Source organism: Ostrinia nubilalis, chromosome 8 (assembly GCF_963855985.1).
Source record: "Ostrinia nubilalis chromosome 8, ilOstNubi1.1, whole genome shotgun sequence".
Taxonomy (NCBI): Eukaryota; Metazoa; Arthropoda; class Insecta; order Lepidoptera; family Crambidae; genus Ostrinia; species Ostrinia nubilalis.
This window is the reverse complement of record NC_087095.1, coordinates 9,835,371-9,853,944: the sequence shown is the minus strand read 5'-3', so window position 1 is coordinate 9,853,944 and position 18,574 is coordinate 9,835,371. Positions and strand designations below refer to the sequence as shown.

Sequence of the window (18,574 nt, the reverse complement as noted above, 5' to 3'; positions counted from 1 at the left end):
AACCACAGCGAACGTGTGGCGAACGTCTGTCGCGCCACGTCGCGCTCGCATTCGTCCAAGACAGTCTTGCTAGAGCGGTGTCTATGTGTGCGTGGCTCGAGCGCGTTTAGTATGGAGTTTGTCTTCTGTTATATTTTGTGGTACAGGCAAGCTGGTGTATCCTAATGTCACAGTATTTTGTTGATGAGAATCCGTCCGACTTTTTTTATAGGTCCATGATTTGCTTGTAATTAACAAATTAAAATTCAATTAGTGTTTTAAAGTGCATAAATGTACAACTTAATGGTAAAAAGTCGGGGGTTAATGCTACTCGCTTCCGTGGGTTTACCCTTGAGACCCCACAAGTGACCCCTGGGTGGTGCCAAATGAGTAGCCAATTTCCGGTGGTAGGCGTCGGCCGAGGCTGGTCACCACCCCCCAGACTAAGCCGCACCGCCAAACGGTGTTATTACACCGTGTTCCGGAGCGTGTTTTGGGGAAGCCGTTCGGGAGTATGGGTCTGAGCAGTTGCGTGGATCGTGACATTGCCGTTCTGAGTTAGACGGGGTAGTCGCATCGGGCGCCTGATTCTGGAGGCTAGCGGGATCCGAAGCACAGTGCACCGCTGGCTGACCGCAGGAAGTTGGGGGCCCAAGTAGCTTGCCAGCCACACGTGAAAGGCTGCCCCGCCACCTAGCGAAAAATCCCAGGATGCTCCACCTTGCCGGTTGGCGACCAGACGGGAGGACCAGGTGGCCATCCCTGGGGGGGTTCGGGCGTCCCCGCGGTCTCCAGGTCAGGCTCTAAGCGGTCTGCTATCCCAGTCTGCCTCTCCAGGCATACATGAAAACGCCTCGCTCAACTGCCATACTCCCTCCACTTATTCACTCTCAAAATGATACACAAAAAAAGGAAAGAAGTTAAACAGCGGTTGCACGTCCTCCCACTCAAAGTGCACCTCACCAACATACGAGGACTGCACTCCAATCTCTCTGCAGTCCACCACCACCTTGAGACTGAGAAACCGCAGCTGCTGTTCCTCACTGAGACGCAGATCAAATGTCCAGCTGACGCAGCGTACTTGCTCTACCCTGGGTACACATTAGAACACAAATTCCATGCCCGGGCAGGAGTCTGCATCTATGCTCGCGATGACATTTGCATCAAGCGTCTCAAATGCCTGGAGGTTCCTGGATTCTCTGTAATTTGGGTTTTGGTGGACACAGGCCTAGAGAAAATACTCTATGCCTGTGTCTACCGTTCGCACAGCGGAGACCTTGAGACAACCCGGCTGTTCGACTACCTCAGCCAATCAGCTGATAAGGCACTAGCCCGATACCCCTCTGCGCAGTTGGTAATTTTGGGAGACTTCAATGCACACCATCAGGAATGGCTCTTTCCATACCAGGTGACCGACCACGCTGGGAGAGAGGCACGTAAACTCGCTCTGACGCTGGATCTCTCCCAATTGATAGACTGTGCAACCAGGGTCCCAGACGTCGACACTCACACAGCTAACTGCCTTGACCTTCTGCTGACATCTGATCCAGACAGATATTCCATCCTGGTTACTGCTCCTCTTGGAACTTCTGACCACTGCCTGGTGAAAACTGTATCGACATACTCCCCATCCGATCGTGGCCCTTGTGGAATAAGACGAGTATGGCGATACAAGTCAGCAGATTGGGACGAGATGCGTCAGTTTTTCGCATCTTTCCCTTGGAAGCCGGCATGCTTTTCTTTTCGAGACCCAACGAGTTGCGCCGATGCCATAACTGAAGTTATACGCCTGGGTATGGAATTCTTCATTCCTTACTCAGACGTCGCCTCAGGTAGCAAAGCTCGCCCTTGGTTCGATGCTGATTGCCGTCATGCTGAAGCGTGTAAGCAGTCAGCGTTTCTGGCATGGGCTGATGCTCGAACGCGCGACTCACCGGACACTCGCAATCTGAAGAAAGCCTACAACCAAGCCTCCAAGTCTTGCAAAAAGGCGTTACGCAGGGCTCGCCATGATCATATTGGACGCATTGGCACCAAACTTGCTTCTTACCCAGCCGGGTCCAAAGCGTTTTGGTCCCTTGCCAAGGCCATCCAATCAAACTTCTGTCGCCCCAGCCTGCCACCACTGCTGAAACCCGATGGCTCACTGGCTCACTCTGCTGAAGAAAAGGCGAACCTTTTTGCCACCCTGTTCGCTGATAACTCACGTCTTGACGTCGCAGGCAAAACGCCACCCTCATTATCCCCTGCCTCCTCCACCATGCGTGAGGTCCGCATACGGCAGAGAGAGGTTTTAAATGTCTTGCGTTCTCTTGACGTAAATAAAGCCAGTGGACCCGACGGAATTCCGGCAATTGTCCTGCGTAACTGTGCGCCGGAGTTGTCTCCTATTCTGACACGCCTGTATCGACTCTCACTTGAGACTGGACTAGTCCCTAAATCATGGAAGCTTGCAAACGTACAGCCCGTACCTAAAAAGGGCAGTCGTGCTGACCCAACTAATTACAGACCCATCTCTGTTACGTCTATACTCTGCAAGATAATGGAACGTGTCCTCAATGGCCGAATCCTGTCATACCTTGAAGAAAATGACCTACTCAGCGACCGTCAGTATGGGTTTCGGTATAGTCGTTCTACAGGTGATCTTCTCGTGTATGCCACACACTTATGGAGCGAGGCCATTGAGAAACATGGTGAAGCCCTTGCCGTTTCACTGGACGTATCAAAGGCGTTTGACAGAGTCTGGCACGGCAGCCTATTAAACAAGCTTCCATCTTTTGGAATCCCTGTTGGCTTGTGCAAATGGATCTCCGATTTTCTTGAGGGACGATCAATAAGAGTAGTCCTTGAGGGCTACACTTCTAGTCAACAACCTATTGACGCTGGCGTCCCTCAGGGTTCGGTGCTGTCTGCAACTCTTTTTCTACTGCATATCAACGATCTGCTCAAACCCGGCACCTTTGGGTACGCAGATGACACGACAGTGACAGCCAATTATATATCCAACGCAAAAGCCAACAGGCGTGAGGTCGAGTCTTGTCGTGAGTCCTTAATTGAACGCTTAAATTTGGCCCTTCAGGATGTCTCTGATTGGGGCGATGCCAACCTGGTCCAATTTAACGCGTCAAAAACACAGGCGTGTCTGTTCTCCGCAAAACGAAGTCCATTTCTTATGGCTCCAACATTCCGAGGTGTGCCTGTCAAAATCACCGAGCGACTGCAACTCTTGGGCATTGAAATGTCCAGCAAGCTGAACTTTGGCGAGTACATCGAATCCATAGCGAAAACTGCTGCCAAAAAACTTGGTATCCTCTCGAGGGCAAGGCAGTACTTCTCCAAGAAGCAAAGGCTGCAGCTTTATAAAGCACAGATCCGACCTTGCATGGAATACTGCTGCCACCTCTGGGACGGCTCTGCCAAGAAACATTTGGCTACTTTGGATTCGGTGGAAAGGCGTGCCAGAAGACTTATCGACAGCCCTACCCTTGTTGAAGCGGCGCTCCAGGAACTTGACCATCGCCGTAAGGTAGCATCCCTATCGGTTTTCTACAGGCTACACTTCGGAGAATGTGCGAAAGAATTACACGAATTAATTCCACCAGCCCCCTTCCATCATCGGGGAACCAGACGCAGGTTAGCGTACCATCCCTATATTGTTGACATTCCACCAGCTCGCACTAAGCGTTTCGATGACTCTTTTATAATGCGAACAGCTAGGGACTGGAATTCGTTGCCTGCTGCTGTCTTTCCCGAAAACTATAATCCGGGCCTCTTCAAGGCGAGAGTGAATAAGCACTTACAGGGCAGATATGTACCATCCTAGACTGCATCCCACTTAACATCAGGTGCGATTGTGGTCAAATACCTGCCTTGTTATGCATAAAAAAAAAAAAAAAAAAAAAGTCATTCCTTGATTTTTACTTAAGAGCGTTTACGTCTAGCGTGGCATGTCAAGTTTAGGTAATTTCGATGCTATTTTTATTCACACTAAAATAATTGTGACTGTGTGCGTGTTCTCACGCTCTATAGTCAAACCAAAATACTTTGATCCACCATCGTAAAAGTGTGCCAGGCTGTCAAGTGACAGCTCAAGGAAACTATTAAAATCTTCAAATCTTCCAACACCGACTCCATAATTATAAATCATGGTAGGTATACATTAGTCCTAATAAATAATAAATACGTAAATTCTTTATGAAATAGTAAATTATCCACGGGTTTTTTACTATTTTGAGAATATTTTATACAGCCTATGTTCAGCAGAAAAAAAATTGAATTTTAATGGTGAGAGATTTTTTCAAATCGGTTCTATTCAAAACAAACTTTTCCTGTTAACTATTCTTTTTTTATCCGGAAAATGCATAACATTACATACCCACCAGCTGCGGGGGCAGCTAGTGGGTTATGTGGGGTTCTTCCTACCAGAAGGTGGGTAGCCCCTACACCCACTAAAAACCTGACTGTTTCTGCCATGATCCATATGAGTGATATGAGGGAACGCGGGACATCGCCATTGGCTGTTGCCTGTAGCATTCGTCCTTAGCCGCCACCAGACACCTCCATGTTTAGCGACCGAGGCCTGTCAGGAAGGGACAGTTGGAGACCATAAGCTGTTCTCTTGCGCCCAGGGTGTCGGCGGCGGATAACCGGAGTGTCGGCTGAGGCCTCTCGCTCCCCCTTTCCACTGCTTCTTTCTGTGAAAGAACACTTTCACAGAAAGTAAGCACACTATACCATAAGATTATTTGTCTCATAAGAATATATTTTATACTAATGTAGATATTGTTTCCGAAAGCGAGCGGGTTCATTCCGTACCTGTACGCTTCATGCGTTTTCTAGCAAAAGCTGAAAATCAGTGTTCTGCCCTTTTGAGGGTAGTGTTTATACTGAGCCCTTTGCTTTTTGCATCGCTGCGGCACACATCACTCTAACGCAGGGAACTATTTGAAACGCTAGTCATCTTTATCTTCTGTTGTTTTGTCACTTTTGTTATGTTGCAACTGTTGAAATTATTACTAACCTGTGTAACAAAATACCAGTAGTGTCACCTAGTGTGTTTCTTGACTAACTAACTTTATTTCGATATTGAATTGAATTTCAATAGCAACTATACATAATGTGTGTGTTAAAAGCATTAAAAAAAGTGTGTGTTACAACAAATCAACAATTTATCTATCTATCTCACGCCTCTTCCCGATTGGTAGGGAGAGGTCATTTCCAACCGCCGCTCGTTCGCTTAGGCTGGGCACTGTTGGAGCGTGTCAGTCTGCTGCGGTGACTCACGTGCCAAGACTGCAGTGTTAACTGACAACCAGCTACAGGCTCTCGGCCTATATGGTGGAAGAATGGCCCGAAGCACCCATGGGCCGGTAGAACCTGGGTCACCCTATGTGTGAGGCGATCATGCCGTCGCACCCACTCCTCTAATACAGGCAGAACTGCCTCTATGGTGCGACGTAAAATTTGGCTGACGGCCAGGCGTACCCTTCAGCACTCTAGGGCCTAGATCCTCAAGCCTCTACCTTTTGGTTTCCACCTCTCGTGGTGCACGTACACGTACATTTCCCCTTGGGACCTATGGTCACCTCGCAACTGGCGTCTATTCTCGGTTGTCGACACTAGCTTTGTCGCCACTGAGGATAAATGGCATAAATAATATCGATTGTCACCAGTGGCGACACATACTTTCCCAGTTGTAGCTACAGGCTTTCTCACAACTTATGACAAATTAGAAAATTACATCCCAATTATGCCTAGTGGGGACGTACACAAATATTGACGCAAATGTCATCGTGCATGACATACGTAAAGTAAAAGTCAAGTAAGACCAGATGAATACAAATATTATTAATTTTATTTTGAACTAGCGGCCGCCCGCGACTTCGTACGCGTGGACCTCGTTTTACTCCTTAGTTCGTAAAATCTGTTGTTTGATCATGTTGATAGATGGCGTTTCACGGCTTCCCCCGCATGAATATTTACGAACGTCAAAAACAGTAGTTTGTCCAGCGCTGTAGATTTTAACCAATGACGATAGATTGCGCTTTTTAGACACGTCTTATTTATTTATTGAAATTTATTTGTCACATATCGTCATAAATTATAGCCTATATGGTAATCTGGGTTATAACCAATAATACAGTAAAGTTTCAACGAAATCCGTTCAGTAGTTTTTGAGTGAAAGAATAACAAACATCCAGACATCCAGACATCGAAACTTTCGCATTTATAATATTATAGTAGGAATTAGGATTAGTAGGATTGTTATACGTCGCCACTAATGACAATAATTTTTTTCCCATTTATCCTCAGTAGGGACATAGTCAGTGTCCACAACCGGGAATAGACGGACTGCGGATACTATGCGGTATCCACGAATTACCTCAGCCTGTGCGTCAGTGATATCATGCGTTGCGCTTTTTTCAACAGTAGGATGCTTCACGACAACACAGCACTGTGCCATACTCGAGCCCCATATAGGACCAACGCGCGAAGCAAAAGTATAGTCAGCGACTCAGTGCGGCCGGGCCTCCGAGATTAGGCATCAACCGGCTTAGTGCGCCGGCGGTAGCCAAAAGCTTAGGGGTGAGACGATTCAAGTGGCCGTCAAATGACCACTGTCCAACTAACTACAATCCGAGGTACCTACCGCAAAGATTTTCCGACTGTAATATGTTGTGTATGTTCCCCCTACAACTAGGTGGGACCCTGCTGGCAGAGCATTCCTATTAACTATTCTGTAACCACCTATTTATGGCAAATAAATTATTAGTATTATTCCTCTTTATAATATTAGTATACATACACAACTTGCTGTTCCAAATTTTCGTCATTCGTTTTCGTTTCGTCGCTAAAAATAACTTAATTTTATTTTTCATTACGTCTGAAATAGAATTTGTTGTAAAAATAGACTGTAATGAAAAATAACAATAAAATATTTTAATTACCACGTGATCGCAAAATCTACCACCAAGATTTTGCGGATACACTATAAAAGTCCAGCTACCTGTCAAAGATCAACGTACGCGTGACACATGTCAGCAGAGCACCGAGCGACGTGACCTCACTCTGGAACGCCTCGAGGCGGACTGAATTTGAACGATTCGTGCGCGGCGTTTTATAGTACTTTTCAAATACTCATAGAAAAAAAATTACAATGAATTATTTTAAATTTCAAAGTAAATATTTTAGATAAGATATTCTTCTATTATATTAAGCTATTTTTGTGTTGAATAAAGGAAGAATATTGGTGAAAAAATCACTTTGATTTTTGGGTATTTCACGTTCTTTTAATTTGTGATTTCTTATTGTAAAATGCTTAAATCTAAAAATTTTCTCAGATAACTATTTGCCCAAGGATCTATGCTATAGGATATAAATGTTTGTTAAATCGTTTTCACAGTATTTTTATAAAAATTTCAGCTTGTAAACTGACGCTAAAGTGGAAATTTACAAAACCTGTGTGGACTTATCTTGATATAATTCTTAAATACTAAACTAATCGCAATATTTTCTCAATTAACTATTTAGACGACGAAATTGCCTAACTATTTATGCCTATAACATATTTGTAATATTACTGGTTAATGATTGTAACGAGTTGAAAAAGTACTGTTTTTGCGCCAAACGGCGTAAACGCTCTTAATATGTATCTGGAGTTATTTGAACAGTATTTTCGTCTATATGATGGCATATTTCAAAAATCAAAACTGCACTCAAGCGTGTTGTCACAGCAACCGCTGAGCACATACTAATTAAATTTCGGTCCATGGACCTGTTTGCGTGCCAGAAACAGTCTAGTTGACATGTCTTCTCTATAGTCTTTTTCACGTAAGATGATCCGTATGACACTTCAAGGTTATCCATATTACGCATACTACATATGCAGAATATTTTTGAAAAAATATTTGTATTTTATTAGCAACATAATAAAAAAAAATTAACTACTTGTCTTGAAATATATAGTAAAATCTGAGTCTATTGATTATATTTTAATTTAATTAAATACGATGTAAAAATAGTTTTTATTTAATGTACGCAATGTGTGAAACGGAATAGATTTAGTGCTGGGGTATTTCTTGTATAATAAAATCGATTATTTCCGCGGTTCATTAATCGATTGCAGTGAATACTTAGTTATTAAAAACATCACAAAAATCAACTATATTTTTCGATTTATTGACTTAAATAAACGCATTGAAAATAAATTAATAGTTTTTAATTTAAATAAATAGAACCAGTACTTTTAAGGAATCTTTTTTTTGAACACGAACCATGAAATTTGAATATTATCAATAAAAAATTGTTACAATAATTAATTTGTAATTAAAAAAACATGTTTTTGTTAAATAACACCTATACAAAATATTTCTCTAAAAGTAGGTTTTACTAACTCTTCGAAAAAAATCGATAGATAAATCGCTATGGTTTAGTTATGTGACATCTCTAAATCTTTCAAACTCGAAACGTCATACGGATCATCTTAGGTGAAAAAGACTATAGTACGTAGTACATTATAACTCAATGCATGAATCGTAGGTTGTTTCCACCCTTGTCATCTGACACATGAAATAAACTCCTATTGTATTATAGATATCGAAGCCGAATCGTATATAATAATAGAATGGGTTTTGGAGATCACTCGGGGTTCCACTTTTATAAAATACCTACATATTGCATAAAAATAACACGAATCATGAGTTTTCTTTTCACCATTTACATCTGACACGAGATAACAAACTCCTATCTCCATGACTACCGTCGTAGTCTATGCCAAAGACTACAATATTTTAAGCAAGAAGTTTCAAACCTTAGCGGCTACAGTAACCCCTGGGCCACATACATCGTGATAACATTCGGTCGACACCGGAACGAAGTCTTGCGATTATGCAAAAAAGCACCGTATTACTGAAAAACTACCTCGTGGCAAGATTTTAATAAAATAATAAAATCTTTATCTTCTCTTTCACAATCTATAAAAGTTCATTTGGTCTATTATCCCTTTCAGCACAGAATAATACGAAAGTGCGTTCGACTTTGAAAAAATCTAGTGAATTGGTAAATCAATTTTACCACGCCAAGACGCTTCCGATCGATCGTACGGTTCGATATATTTGCTATTTTTCATACAAAAACTTTCAATGGCGTTCAGTCGGTGCTGTGTTAAGTGACAAAGATGGACGTGTACCTGACTACGGGAGGCGTGAAAAGTATTAATTTATTTAAATTACTTCTTTTGTGGATTTCAATGAATTTTGTGCGTATTAATTTAAATTATATCCTTAAAAAATATAATTCGCTTTAATTTTATAAAAAGTTAGATGAAACCGAGTACCAGGTACTCCTAAAGTTCTACAGCACGAGCGTGCATGTCGGGACGATGTTTGAATTTTTGGTAATGTAAGTAATGGAAACCTTTCGAATCTTTTAAAGGCCTGAACATCAGATTTACTCTAGAATAAACTCAAGAATGTCTCCGAGACACATAACCACCAAATAGTACAAATCCGCTGTAGAAAATACAGCCACAAGTGAAAATATCGAGAGGATACCAGGATTCTAGTACCAATAGATGAACCAAAATGATCCCTTTTATGAAAATATCTAACCCCATGTGTTATTGAATAATAGCCTCGACATCTGGGATTCAAAAGAAATAAGTTATTAATAAAAACGAAAGCTCATGTTCAATTTTAAGATGCTTCTACCCCCAAAATTCAGGTTTTGACAGAGTTCTAGGTTAGGGCCATGAGCTATTTTTGATTTTTTTTGCAGAAATTAGTATCTAATTACGAAATCATGACTTTATGAAGAATAATAAAGCTCCTTATATCTAAAATGTCTTTTTTTAATTAGTTTAAATTGTAATTGTAATGAAATAGCTATTCATAGGTTCATGACGGATTGATACGATCGTGCGGGGGGGTTTAGGGGGGTTAAAGTCACCCCCTAAATTTTTTCGCTATTTTTCTCTATTTACTAAGATCCTAAAGACCCCAGAAACTAACGCGATTTTTTAGAAATCGTCAAATTTTTCTCTCGTGCTGAAAGGGTTATTATACATGTGCTATGAATGAGGGTTTTCGCGATTGAAAAATCCGCGAGATGGCAATACGTAGACGCGAGGTCCAAATGCTGCATGATTGGTGGATATCTGTCAATGTCATGTCAAAAATAACCAATCATGCAGCATTTGGACCTCACGTCTACGTATTGCCATCTGGCGGATTTTTCAATCGCGAAAACCCTCATTGGCATAGATTATGAGAGACTGGCAACTATACTAGGTTGATATATGTTTCTCACACTTCAACTGGCATTGGATTCAACATCGGATTCTGACACTTTTACAGTTATGATACCATGAATATCAGTTTATGGTCCTAATTATTTTTATTTTATTTACGACCTTCGACCAGTTGGATACTTTAGATCTTGTATTATTACTTCTTGTAATAGTGTCAATATCTTTTTAGCTTTTAACGCAAATCTAGTCTTCAAAGCAGTTTAATCGATTTATTTTATTTTCAAAATCGATATTTTATTGTCTATGATGGCCGCAGGAACATCACTATACATGGACTCCCAGCAATAAAGTACGGTAATGCCTCGTACAGATTTTATCGGCAAAAATTATGGAACTTGATAGGTTTTAGACCATGCCACGCACCAAAACGTCCGGAAGTTGTAATAGTATTATAGAATAAACGTTGAAAGACTTATTTATTTAATTTTTCAATGCTTAAGTGTCCATTAGAATGAAAGGGTGCTTAATGTATTAAAAAAAATAGAAAATAATTATGATGGGTTAATGTTTTTGGGCGGTTTTTAGGCGGTTTCTGACAATGTCCTTTAAGTAAATCAGCAATGTAACATTATATATTTTATTTTCTTTTACAAAAGTATATTTTATGAAATGTGTATAACTGGTAATAACAAGAACAGTCTGTTAAGTGGAGATCACAATGGTTTGAAACAGTTACTTATGGTTTACACCAGAATGTTAATGTTCTTAAGGCATTATGGAATACTAATAAGTTACCTACAAAGTTTGGTTACACAGCAAGGTATATGTAGATGTAGAGCAGCATATAATCATAATGAAGTGTAACATACTTAATTATTCATCTACTTTCCCCAAGAGAAGTAAAACTTAACCACATTTACTCAACCTACATGTTCGTGCTTAACAGAATCATTTGTTCCTGTGGGATTTACCCACATAAGTTACAAGAACCGAATATATCTTTACTTACTTCTAATTTCTTCTCCTCTTTTTTTCTCTATTATTACTAATAGTGCTTAATAAAGGATTCTGAACTCATATGACTTTATCGTGAAAAAGTCGTTAGTAATCCGATTAACGTATCACCCACCAATGTAGCTATCAAAAAAAGAAATACTTACTACATTATGAGAAATATGAATGGTAAGTAAATCTGTATTTCTATTAGCGAAGTGCTATTAAGTCTGAATAATTCCCTAATACCAAACAAATACTTATGCGTGATCATTTTTACTACCACAAAAGAAAAACCTTACAGAATAGATATGAATCAGCAGGGATATTATAAATGCGAAAGTACTGCCTGTCTGTTTCACACCTAAACCACTGAAACGATTTTGATGAAAGGTTTAGAGATAGTTAATTGAGTCCCGAGAAAGAACAAAAGATAGTTTTATCCCGATTTTTGAAAAAGGGACGCGCGGTTTCGTATTTCTATGAGAGACAAAATTTCACGCAGGCGAAGCCGCGCGCAATAGCTAGTGATACATAAAATATTAATGTTTTTGATATCAGGCTTTAGTAGGTAATTGATTGGATGTGGGCTGTATTACGCATTGTTGCTTTTGTAAACTAAATGTGAAGGGCATTTGACGCTCAAACAAATCGGCTTCAAACATAATACAGGATATTGAAGTTATTAAATTAAAAGTAAATTTACGTCAAATATTATGTAGGTAAATGAATAATATCATAATGAGCAATTAAGTATATTTCAGCATAAGTAACACTGTAAAATGATTATTTGATGTAAATATTTTTTTACCAATATTACGAAATTAAAGTATCTCTACCAAAAGAGAAGATCAGCTAGATTCAATAAAATGCATTTTAGATTATATTATCTATTTATTTATTTAACATTTATTTGCATAATACATATTATCATTCTGTAAGATAGGAATGTGCTATTAAAGTAAGTCTAAAATAACCTAATGTACATTTAAAAAGTTAAAGTTACTGTTCTAAAGTTTTTATGTTAAATTGGTAGAGTAGCTATATCTTTTTGGTATTTGAATAAATAACCGTTTAAATTGTTTAAATTATTTAAATAGGCAATGTTTACTGGCCATTGTGCATTATAATACTTATTATAGCGCTTCTAGCCACTGCAACCACTTTAGGCAAGCTGCCTAATCTTGTTTCAATAGCACTGCTGTTGAATTAGTACACAATAATTATCCGAGCTCAGTTTGAAGCTAAGTAAGTAGCTTCTAACGAGATAACTTGCTCAGTGCAGTCGCAAACGCCGAGACAATCGGTAGAATTAATGGATTGCGACTGGCTGTTTATTGTCATTTATTAGATATACCTAGCGCTTAACTCAAGCTTTAACAACACCAACGCGTGCAGATCGCCGGCGCGATCAATCCGTCAAGGGTCGCGCAACCTGTCATTGGCATATGATCGCGCCGGCGATGGCGATCAGTGGGACTAGACAAAGTGCAAATTATAATCGCAAACCAGTCGAAAAGTGGTCGAAAAGCCCCTTTTTTGTATAGAGTTTTGACGGATTCGATTTTCGATTCGATCAAAAAGTGCGTTTTGTCTAGGGGGGCTGCACGCGTGAGTCAGTGCCCGAAGTATGGGAGCGGCACGAGAGGGTGTTTGTCACGACGTGAAAGACATAGACGTCAATCGTCACCTAGACTTCAGATGTATGCTCTCTCATGTCATAATATTATATTATGTCAATGTCACCCCTTCCGTGCCTCTTCCATACAGTCACTGACTGAGTTAAGCTAGACCTATAATAGCAATAACCAAATTCTGCATTTATGAATAATGTTTTAATCCTACATACGTCGTGGTCAACTAATTAGGGACGTTACATGACTAAAACACAAGATCGTCTCTCCAGTCCGAAAAAAAAATCTTCATGAGGCATTGTAGCTTGTACCTATTAATAACAAGTAATTTGGCTAGTATTCTAAATATTTAAAGGCCAGAAAAGAAACTAGCTAGTTGCGATCAATATTTTTAAAATAAATAAATCATTGCCACCTACACATTTATTGACCTAGGGATGGACAACTAATTAGGGACACGTAACACTTTCACTGTAAATGTAAATAAATTGGAAATTATTTAAGTGTTTATTACATAGAAAGTTTTCATTAATAAATATAGAATACAAAACAAAATCATCAAACGTATTTTTATAACCAATATGGTTGGTTTTGTTGGTTATAACCATTTGACATCGGCGCGGCATGGATGCAATCAAATCATTACAGGTTTCTAAAGAAATATTATTCCAAACACCATTAAATGCCACGAAATGCTGATTTTTAGTGCCAGTACGTTGAGCTGCAACTTATTCCTTCGTTTCATACCATAAGCTCTATAGGGCTAAAGTCTGAGTTGTTTTCGGGCCAATCTAGTACCGTCACTGACTGTTGCGCTAGGAACGATTAAACAGAGTACGCGGTATGTTTTGGGTCGTTATCGTGTTGAAATGTTCATGAGACTGGTAAGACTTCTTCAGCATATGATAGCATCGTTTTCTCCAATATTTATTCAAGTATTGGAATTGCTCAAGTTTAACTTCATTTCTTTTTATAGGTTACACTCTATGTCCAGAAAAACAGCCCCAGATTTTTATATTGCCGCCTGTATGTTTCACCTGCTTCTTCGTTTACTTTGGTATCATTTCGGACTTTACAGGTCGTCGCACGTATTGTCTGTCATCGGATGAAATAAGATTTATCTTGATCTCATCAGAAAACAGCACATTTATCCATTGAGCAAATGCCTAATGTCCATACTTTCTTGCAAACGCCAATCTTGCTTCTTTGTGTTCCATCTTCAGTAGTGGAACTTTTCGAGGAACTCTTCCTACAAGCTTTGCCTCCACCAGTCGCCTTCTGACGGTCCTCGCAGATACTCCAGCAGTCGGTCCTGGTCCAAAAATCTCGCTCTTGATCAGAACGAAACCCTTAAAGGGGTCTCTCTTTGCGAGAGTGACCATTCTGCGATCATCTTGTGGGGTTGTTTTTATTGGCCTCTTCCTTCTAGGCATACTTTCTGTGGTTTCATGATTTTGAAACAAGCCACTGCATCGTAGATTCATGTTTTTGGAACATTTCAGATGATCTGCAATTTACCGGTATGACCATCCACACTGATAAAGATTGATTATAACTTAGCGCATTGTTGCTTTTCTTTCAGCCCATCACCTTTAATAATTTGATGAGTTTTTAACTCGCAAGATAAGAATATCGCTTTTCAAATTGACGCCGAAATTACAAATGAACAGAATAAAAGTTATTACTTTTTATTTTTTTTAATTTAGAAGGAAAAACTTAAGCGTCCCTAATTAGGTGGCCAGACCGTCCGTACCATAATTACCGATTCATGTGATTTGATTAAGATTTTTTACTAAGTTAGTAAGTTTTTTTGTTGTTATTGTATTCTGTTAAATAGAGTACTTGATAGTCAATATGTTTACAAAGTAACAGCCAGTAATATTGAATGAAGCTCACAATAATAGGATATGAACACTTAGTATTGCTTAGTATTCTATCTGTCCCTAATTAGTTGACCACGACTGTAATTCGAATTTAAAACTTATAAGTGACAGCGATTGAGTGTCATTTGAAACTCAAAATAATTTAAAAAATGATGTTACCTACCTAAGATCGGATTAGCTCTATTTTTCAGGAGTGCTATAAGAAGAAAATCCAAGCTTTAATTCAATAAAACTTTTCTAATATGTATCCGCTGGGACCACGAAGTTCGTACTAAGTGCATTCTATCTTTCCCGTAATAACCTGTCTGAAGAAACTCTATACTTGGCAACTAGCGATGACTGCTGTGCAGTTAGCCCACTACCGACCCACGTGCATTGCTTAAGGTTTTCACATTGAAACAAATTGATATTTTTATTAGTTTGAAATAATTCATTTTCTCTTTTAATGGGTCAAATTCCCCTGAAATTAAAAGTCTTCCAAGTTCAGTGTTTCAAATACCAAAAGTAAAATCAAACCAAAAGCGCCCCATGCTTATGGTAAATCCATGAATTACTCATAATGTCATCTTTATAGGCCCCATAAAAAGTAAGTAGGTATATTTTCTGGATGGCGTCGTTAAGCTTAACCCTACAGTGGTCGCGCGGATTACACCCGTAATCCACTCGTGCAAATTCTCGAATATTTTGAAATCGATCAACGCGATCGTTTTGATACTTCGTGTACTTTAAGTTGCATAGTCGAAGATCACACTTAATGACGTGTGAGCGCCAGGTCTCTTGTGTATGTGTCGCAGGAGCCCCGTAAAGGCCGATGGCCTACCCGTGTAATCCGCGCGACCAATTACGTAAGTATTTTTTAAGTTATCTTTTTTACTTAATGTGTTTGTTTTTGCATTTTTCGTGTAAATTATTGCTTTATAATAAATAATTACGGCATAGGTATGTATTTACATTTGTGTTTTCAATAAAATCATGAACAATAGACAAAAAGCACAAATTGCAGAATGGCTAGAAGTAATTGACAATGAAAGCGTATCTTCTGGTGACTCTTCGGTTTCTGATGAAGAAGTGCACATTCTTCCACAAAAGAACAAGTTTCTCTGACCAGTGATTAGCCATCTAACTCAGAACCATCACAGCGGAGATTTTTAGGTCGCTACTTTGACTGCGGAAGAAAGCGAAATCAAAGTACTGAAATTACCTGTAATTCGTGCAACAAATTTATTTGTCCTTATCATTCCATTATGGCCTGTATCTCCTGTTCAAAATATAATTAATAAATAAGTGCAATTAGTACTGAATAATTTTTAAACTGCCAAAGTTGACATTTTCTTGACGTAAATGATGTTTTTTTATGTTTTGGTTAATTTATAAAAACTGAGAAGAACTGCTCGTTTGTTTGTTTGATTATTCATTAACTAATACATAACAATAAATATAAAAAATAAAGAAACATGTTTTATAAAGAGATGTCTTCTTTTTTTACTCCATAAAATGGCTTACGCATGTAATCCGCGCGACCACTAACGTAATATTTTAGAGCGCGACCACCGTAGGGTTAAGGGATTTCAAGGATAACTTATACTCATATTTCTTAATAAATTGATATATTTTCTGTAATTTAAATCCCACCAAAAACATTCTGTAAAAAACTAGCCAAGTCTCGATGGAGCTGCTTGTTCATCTCTAAAAAGTAATGAAATCTAGACAAAGTCGTGCCAAGTCTATGGTTCCCTACTGCAATTTCTTTATTATTATAGTTAATGTTGTGTGACTTGGCCGTTGAAGGGTACAAAACCAGGTGCTCCATGACACCATTGCACCAATCTGTCGCCAGAACCGCTACCCATTGACGATGGAAAATTGCCACTTGGAAAACGTTGATTCAATAACCAGTCAAGTAGGCTTGATAAAGCTGCGTATTTCAATAATACTTATGTATGATTATCTTATAAAGATTGTTCAACGGCCAAGTCACAAAACATTAACTATAATAATAAAGAAATTGCAGTAGGGAACCATAGACTTGGCACGACTTTGTCTAGATTTCATTACTTTTTAGAGATGAACAAGCAGCTCCATCGAGACTTGGCTAGTTTTTTACAGAATGTTTTTGGTGGGATTTCACTTCTTTTTGTAGAAAGTGGAATAATTATTTAACGCCGTCGTCTTTTCTTTTATAATTATCGACATTTTTTTACGATATTTAACACAAATAAACTCAACGACCTTTAAAATGGACAACAAAGCAGAAGTTGTATTAATAACTTAACCTTAGCCAACCTCACCATATAATAAACGAAATCAAAGAAAATTTAAATATTTGCACAACATTCAACTGAATCGACGGGGGGATCTAGAAAGGAAATAAAATCTGGACACCGCGGTGCAGAAAAATGACGCTCAAAGTGCTAGCGCCATCTAGCGGTGAGTGGTATAGGCGAACACCACGGTGCCGGTGTGGCGCTAGTAGTATTGATTATTATGAATGTGGCGTTACTCCAGATTTTCGATTTTCCTAGTTTTTATAGTTTTCCCTTTATGTGGCCATTAAACCCTAACTCTGTACCAAATTTCAGCTCTCTGAGTTGATGGGAAGTACTAGTTCTATTTTGATGATCATCAGTGAGTGAGTGTCATAAATGCGAAACTTTGCTTTCGCATAACTTCGGAACTAAATGACCTACAGACTTGAAATTTTGGATTTTAAGTATGTGATTATAGCTTACTAGATGACGAAAATTTCAGCGTTCTGGTCTTATCCAGAGGTTCTCAAATAGAGGCCTGAAAATGCGGCGAAATGGTTCCAGTAAAGGATGGTACGGCAGTGTTTGCTTCGCGCTCGACTTGGCGGGGGCACTGCCGTGCCCCCAGATTCCTTTTTACATTCAAACTTTTATCGTCGCTTTTATAAAGTGTCATTCTAAGGCTGTGTTGCACCATCTAACTTTAACTTTGACAAACGTCAAAAATCTGTCAAACTCCATACAATAAACACCGGTTATCGTCATAGTTACGGTCAAAGTTAGGTAGTGCAACTCAGACTAAGTTTTACATTCTTTTAATATTGTTAAATTTTAATTGGGTACTTCATGGTTAACGCGAGTGTACACTTGGTTTTCGTGAAGTGTAAAAGTCTTAAATTTCCGTAAATTACCTTTATGCCCATTAAAACTCGTTTAGTAGTTTTTGCGAGAACGATTAATAAATAGGTACTCATTTGTCGTCATAAAGTCAATTTGTCCTTTTACAGAAGTAGTACCTACAATTAGAGCTCAGATTTATGACCCACTTCCACTTCTTGTTGGCTGATTCTAAAAAAGTCCATACTACTGAAAAAAGCACTACTATGAAGTCAGGCAAATACTAATCTTTAATAGACATTTATATTTCTTAATCTGCTCGGTATGGCTAATTTTTACACATCAGGTAACAATATCATAATTGAACGCGAAAATTGACATTTTTATGTAATTTTCAGTAAACATTACTTTTGGTTAAAAATATAATTGTATTCCATTCGCCCATAATAAACCTTTTATTAATTGTAATACAATTTGTCAACAGGGCAAAGAGTACGGTCGGATAAAGAGCTCGCCAATATTCTCTCACTCGTTCGCGAGGGCGCGACGCATCCCTAGGCCTTCCCATCGAGTTATAGATCCTACAGAAGGTAAGTGCATAACGCGGCTAAAAATAAACATAGAAATAATTTTATAGGACGTCAAGTTACAAGGCATGTTACAGGCATTCTAACTAAAATGTTTGCTTTAGCGCGGACAAAAGGTAATCATGGTAACTTGAACTCTTAATAGTGTTGGTAGTCTTGATAATAACTT

At 39.1% G+C, this 18,574-nt stretch overlaps 1 protein-coding gene across 1 annotated transcript in view; it reads left to right on the top strand.

Moving 5' to 3' along the window:
* LOC135073895 (corticotropin-releasing factor-binding protein) overlaps positions 1-18,574 on the top strand; it is a 61,228-nt gene that overhangs the window by 31,381 nt on the left and 11,273 nt on the right. Inside the window, exon 2 of the mRNA XM_063968143.1 lies at positions 18,303-18,408. Coding sequence (XP_063824213.1) covers positions 18,303-18,408 — 106 coding nt within the window. The remainder of the gene's footprint in view (positions 1-18,302; positions 18,409-18,574) is intronic.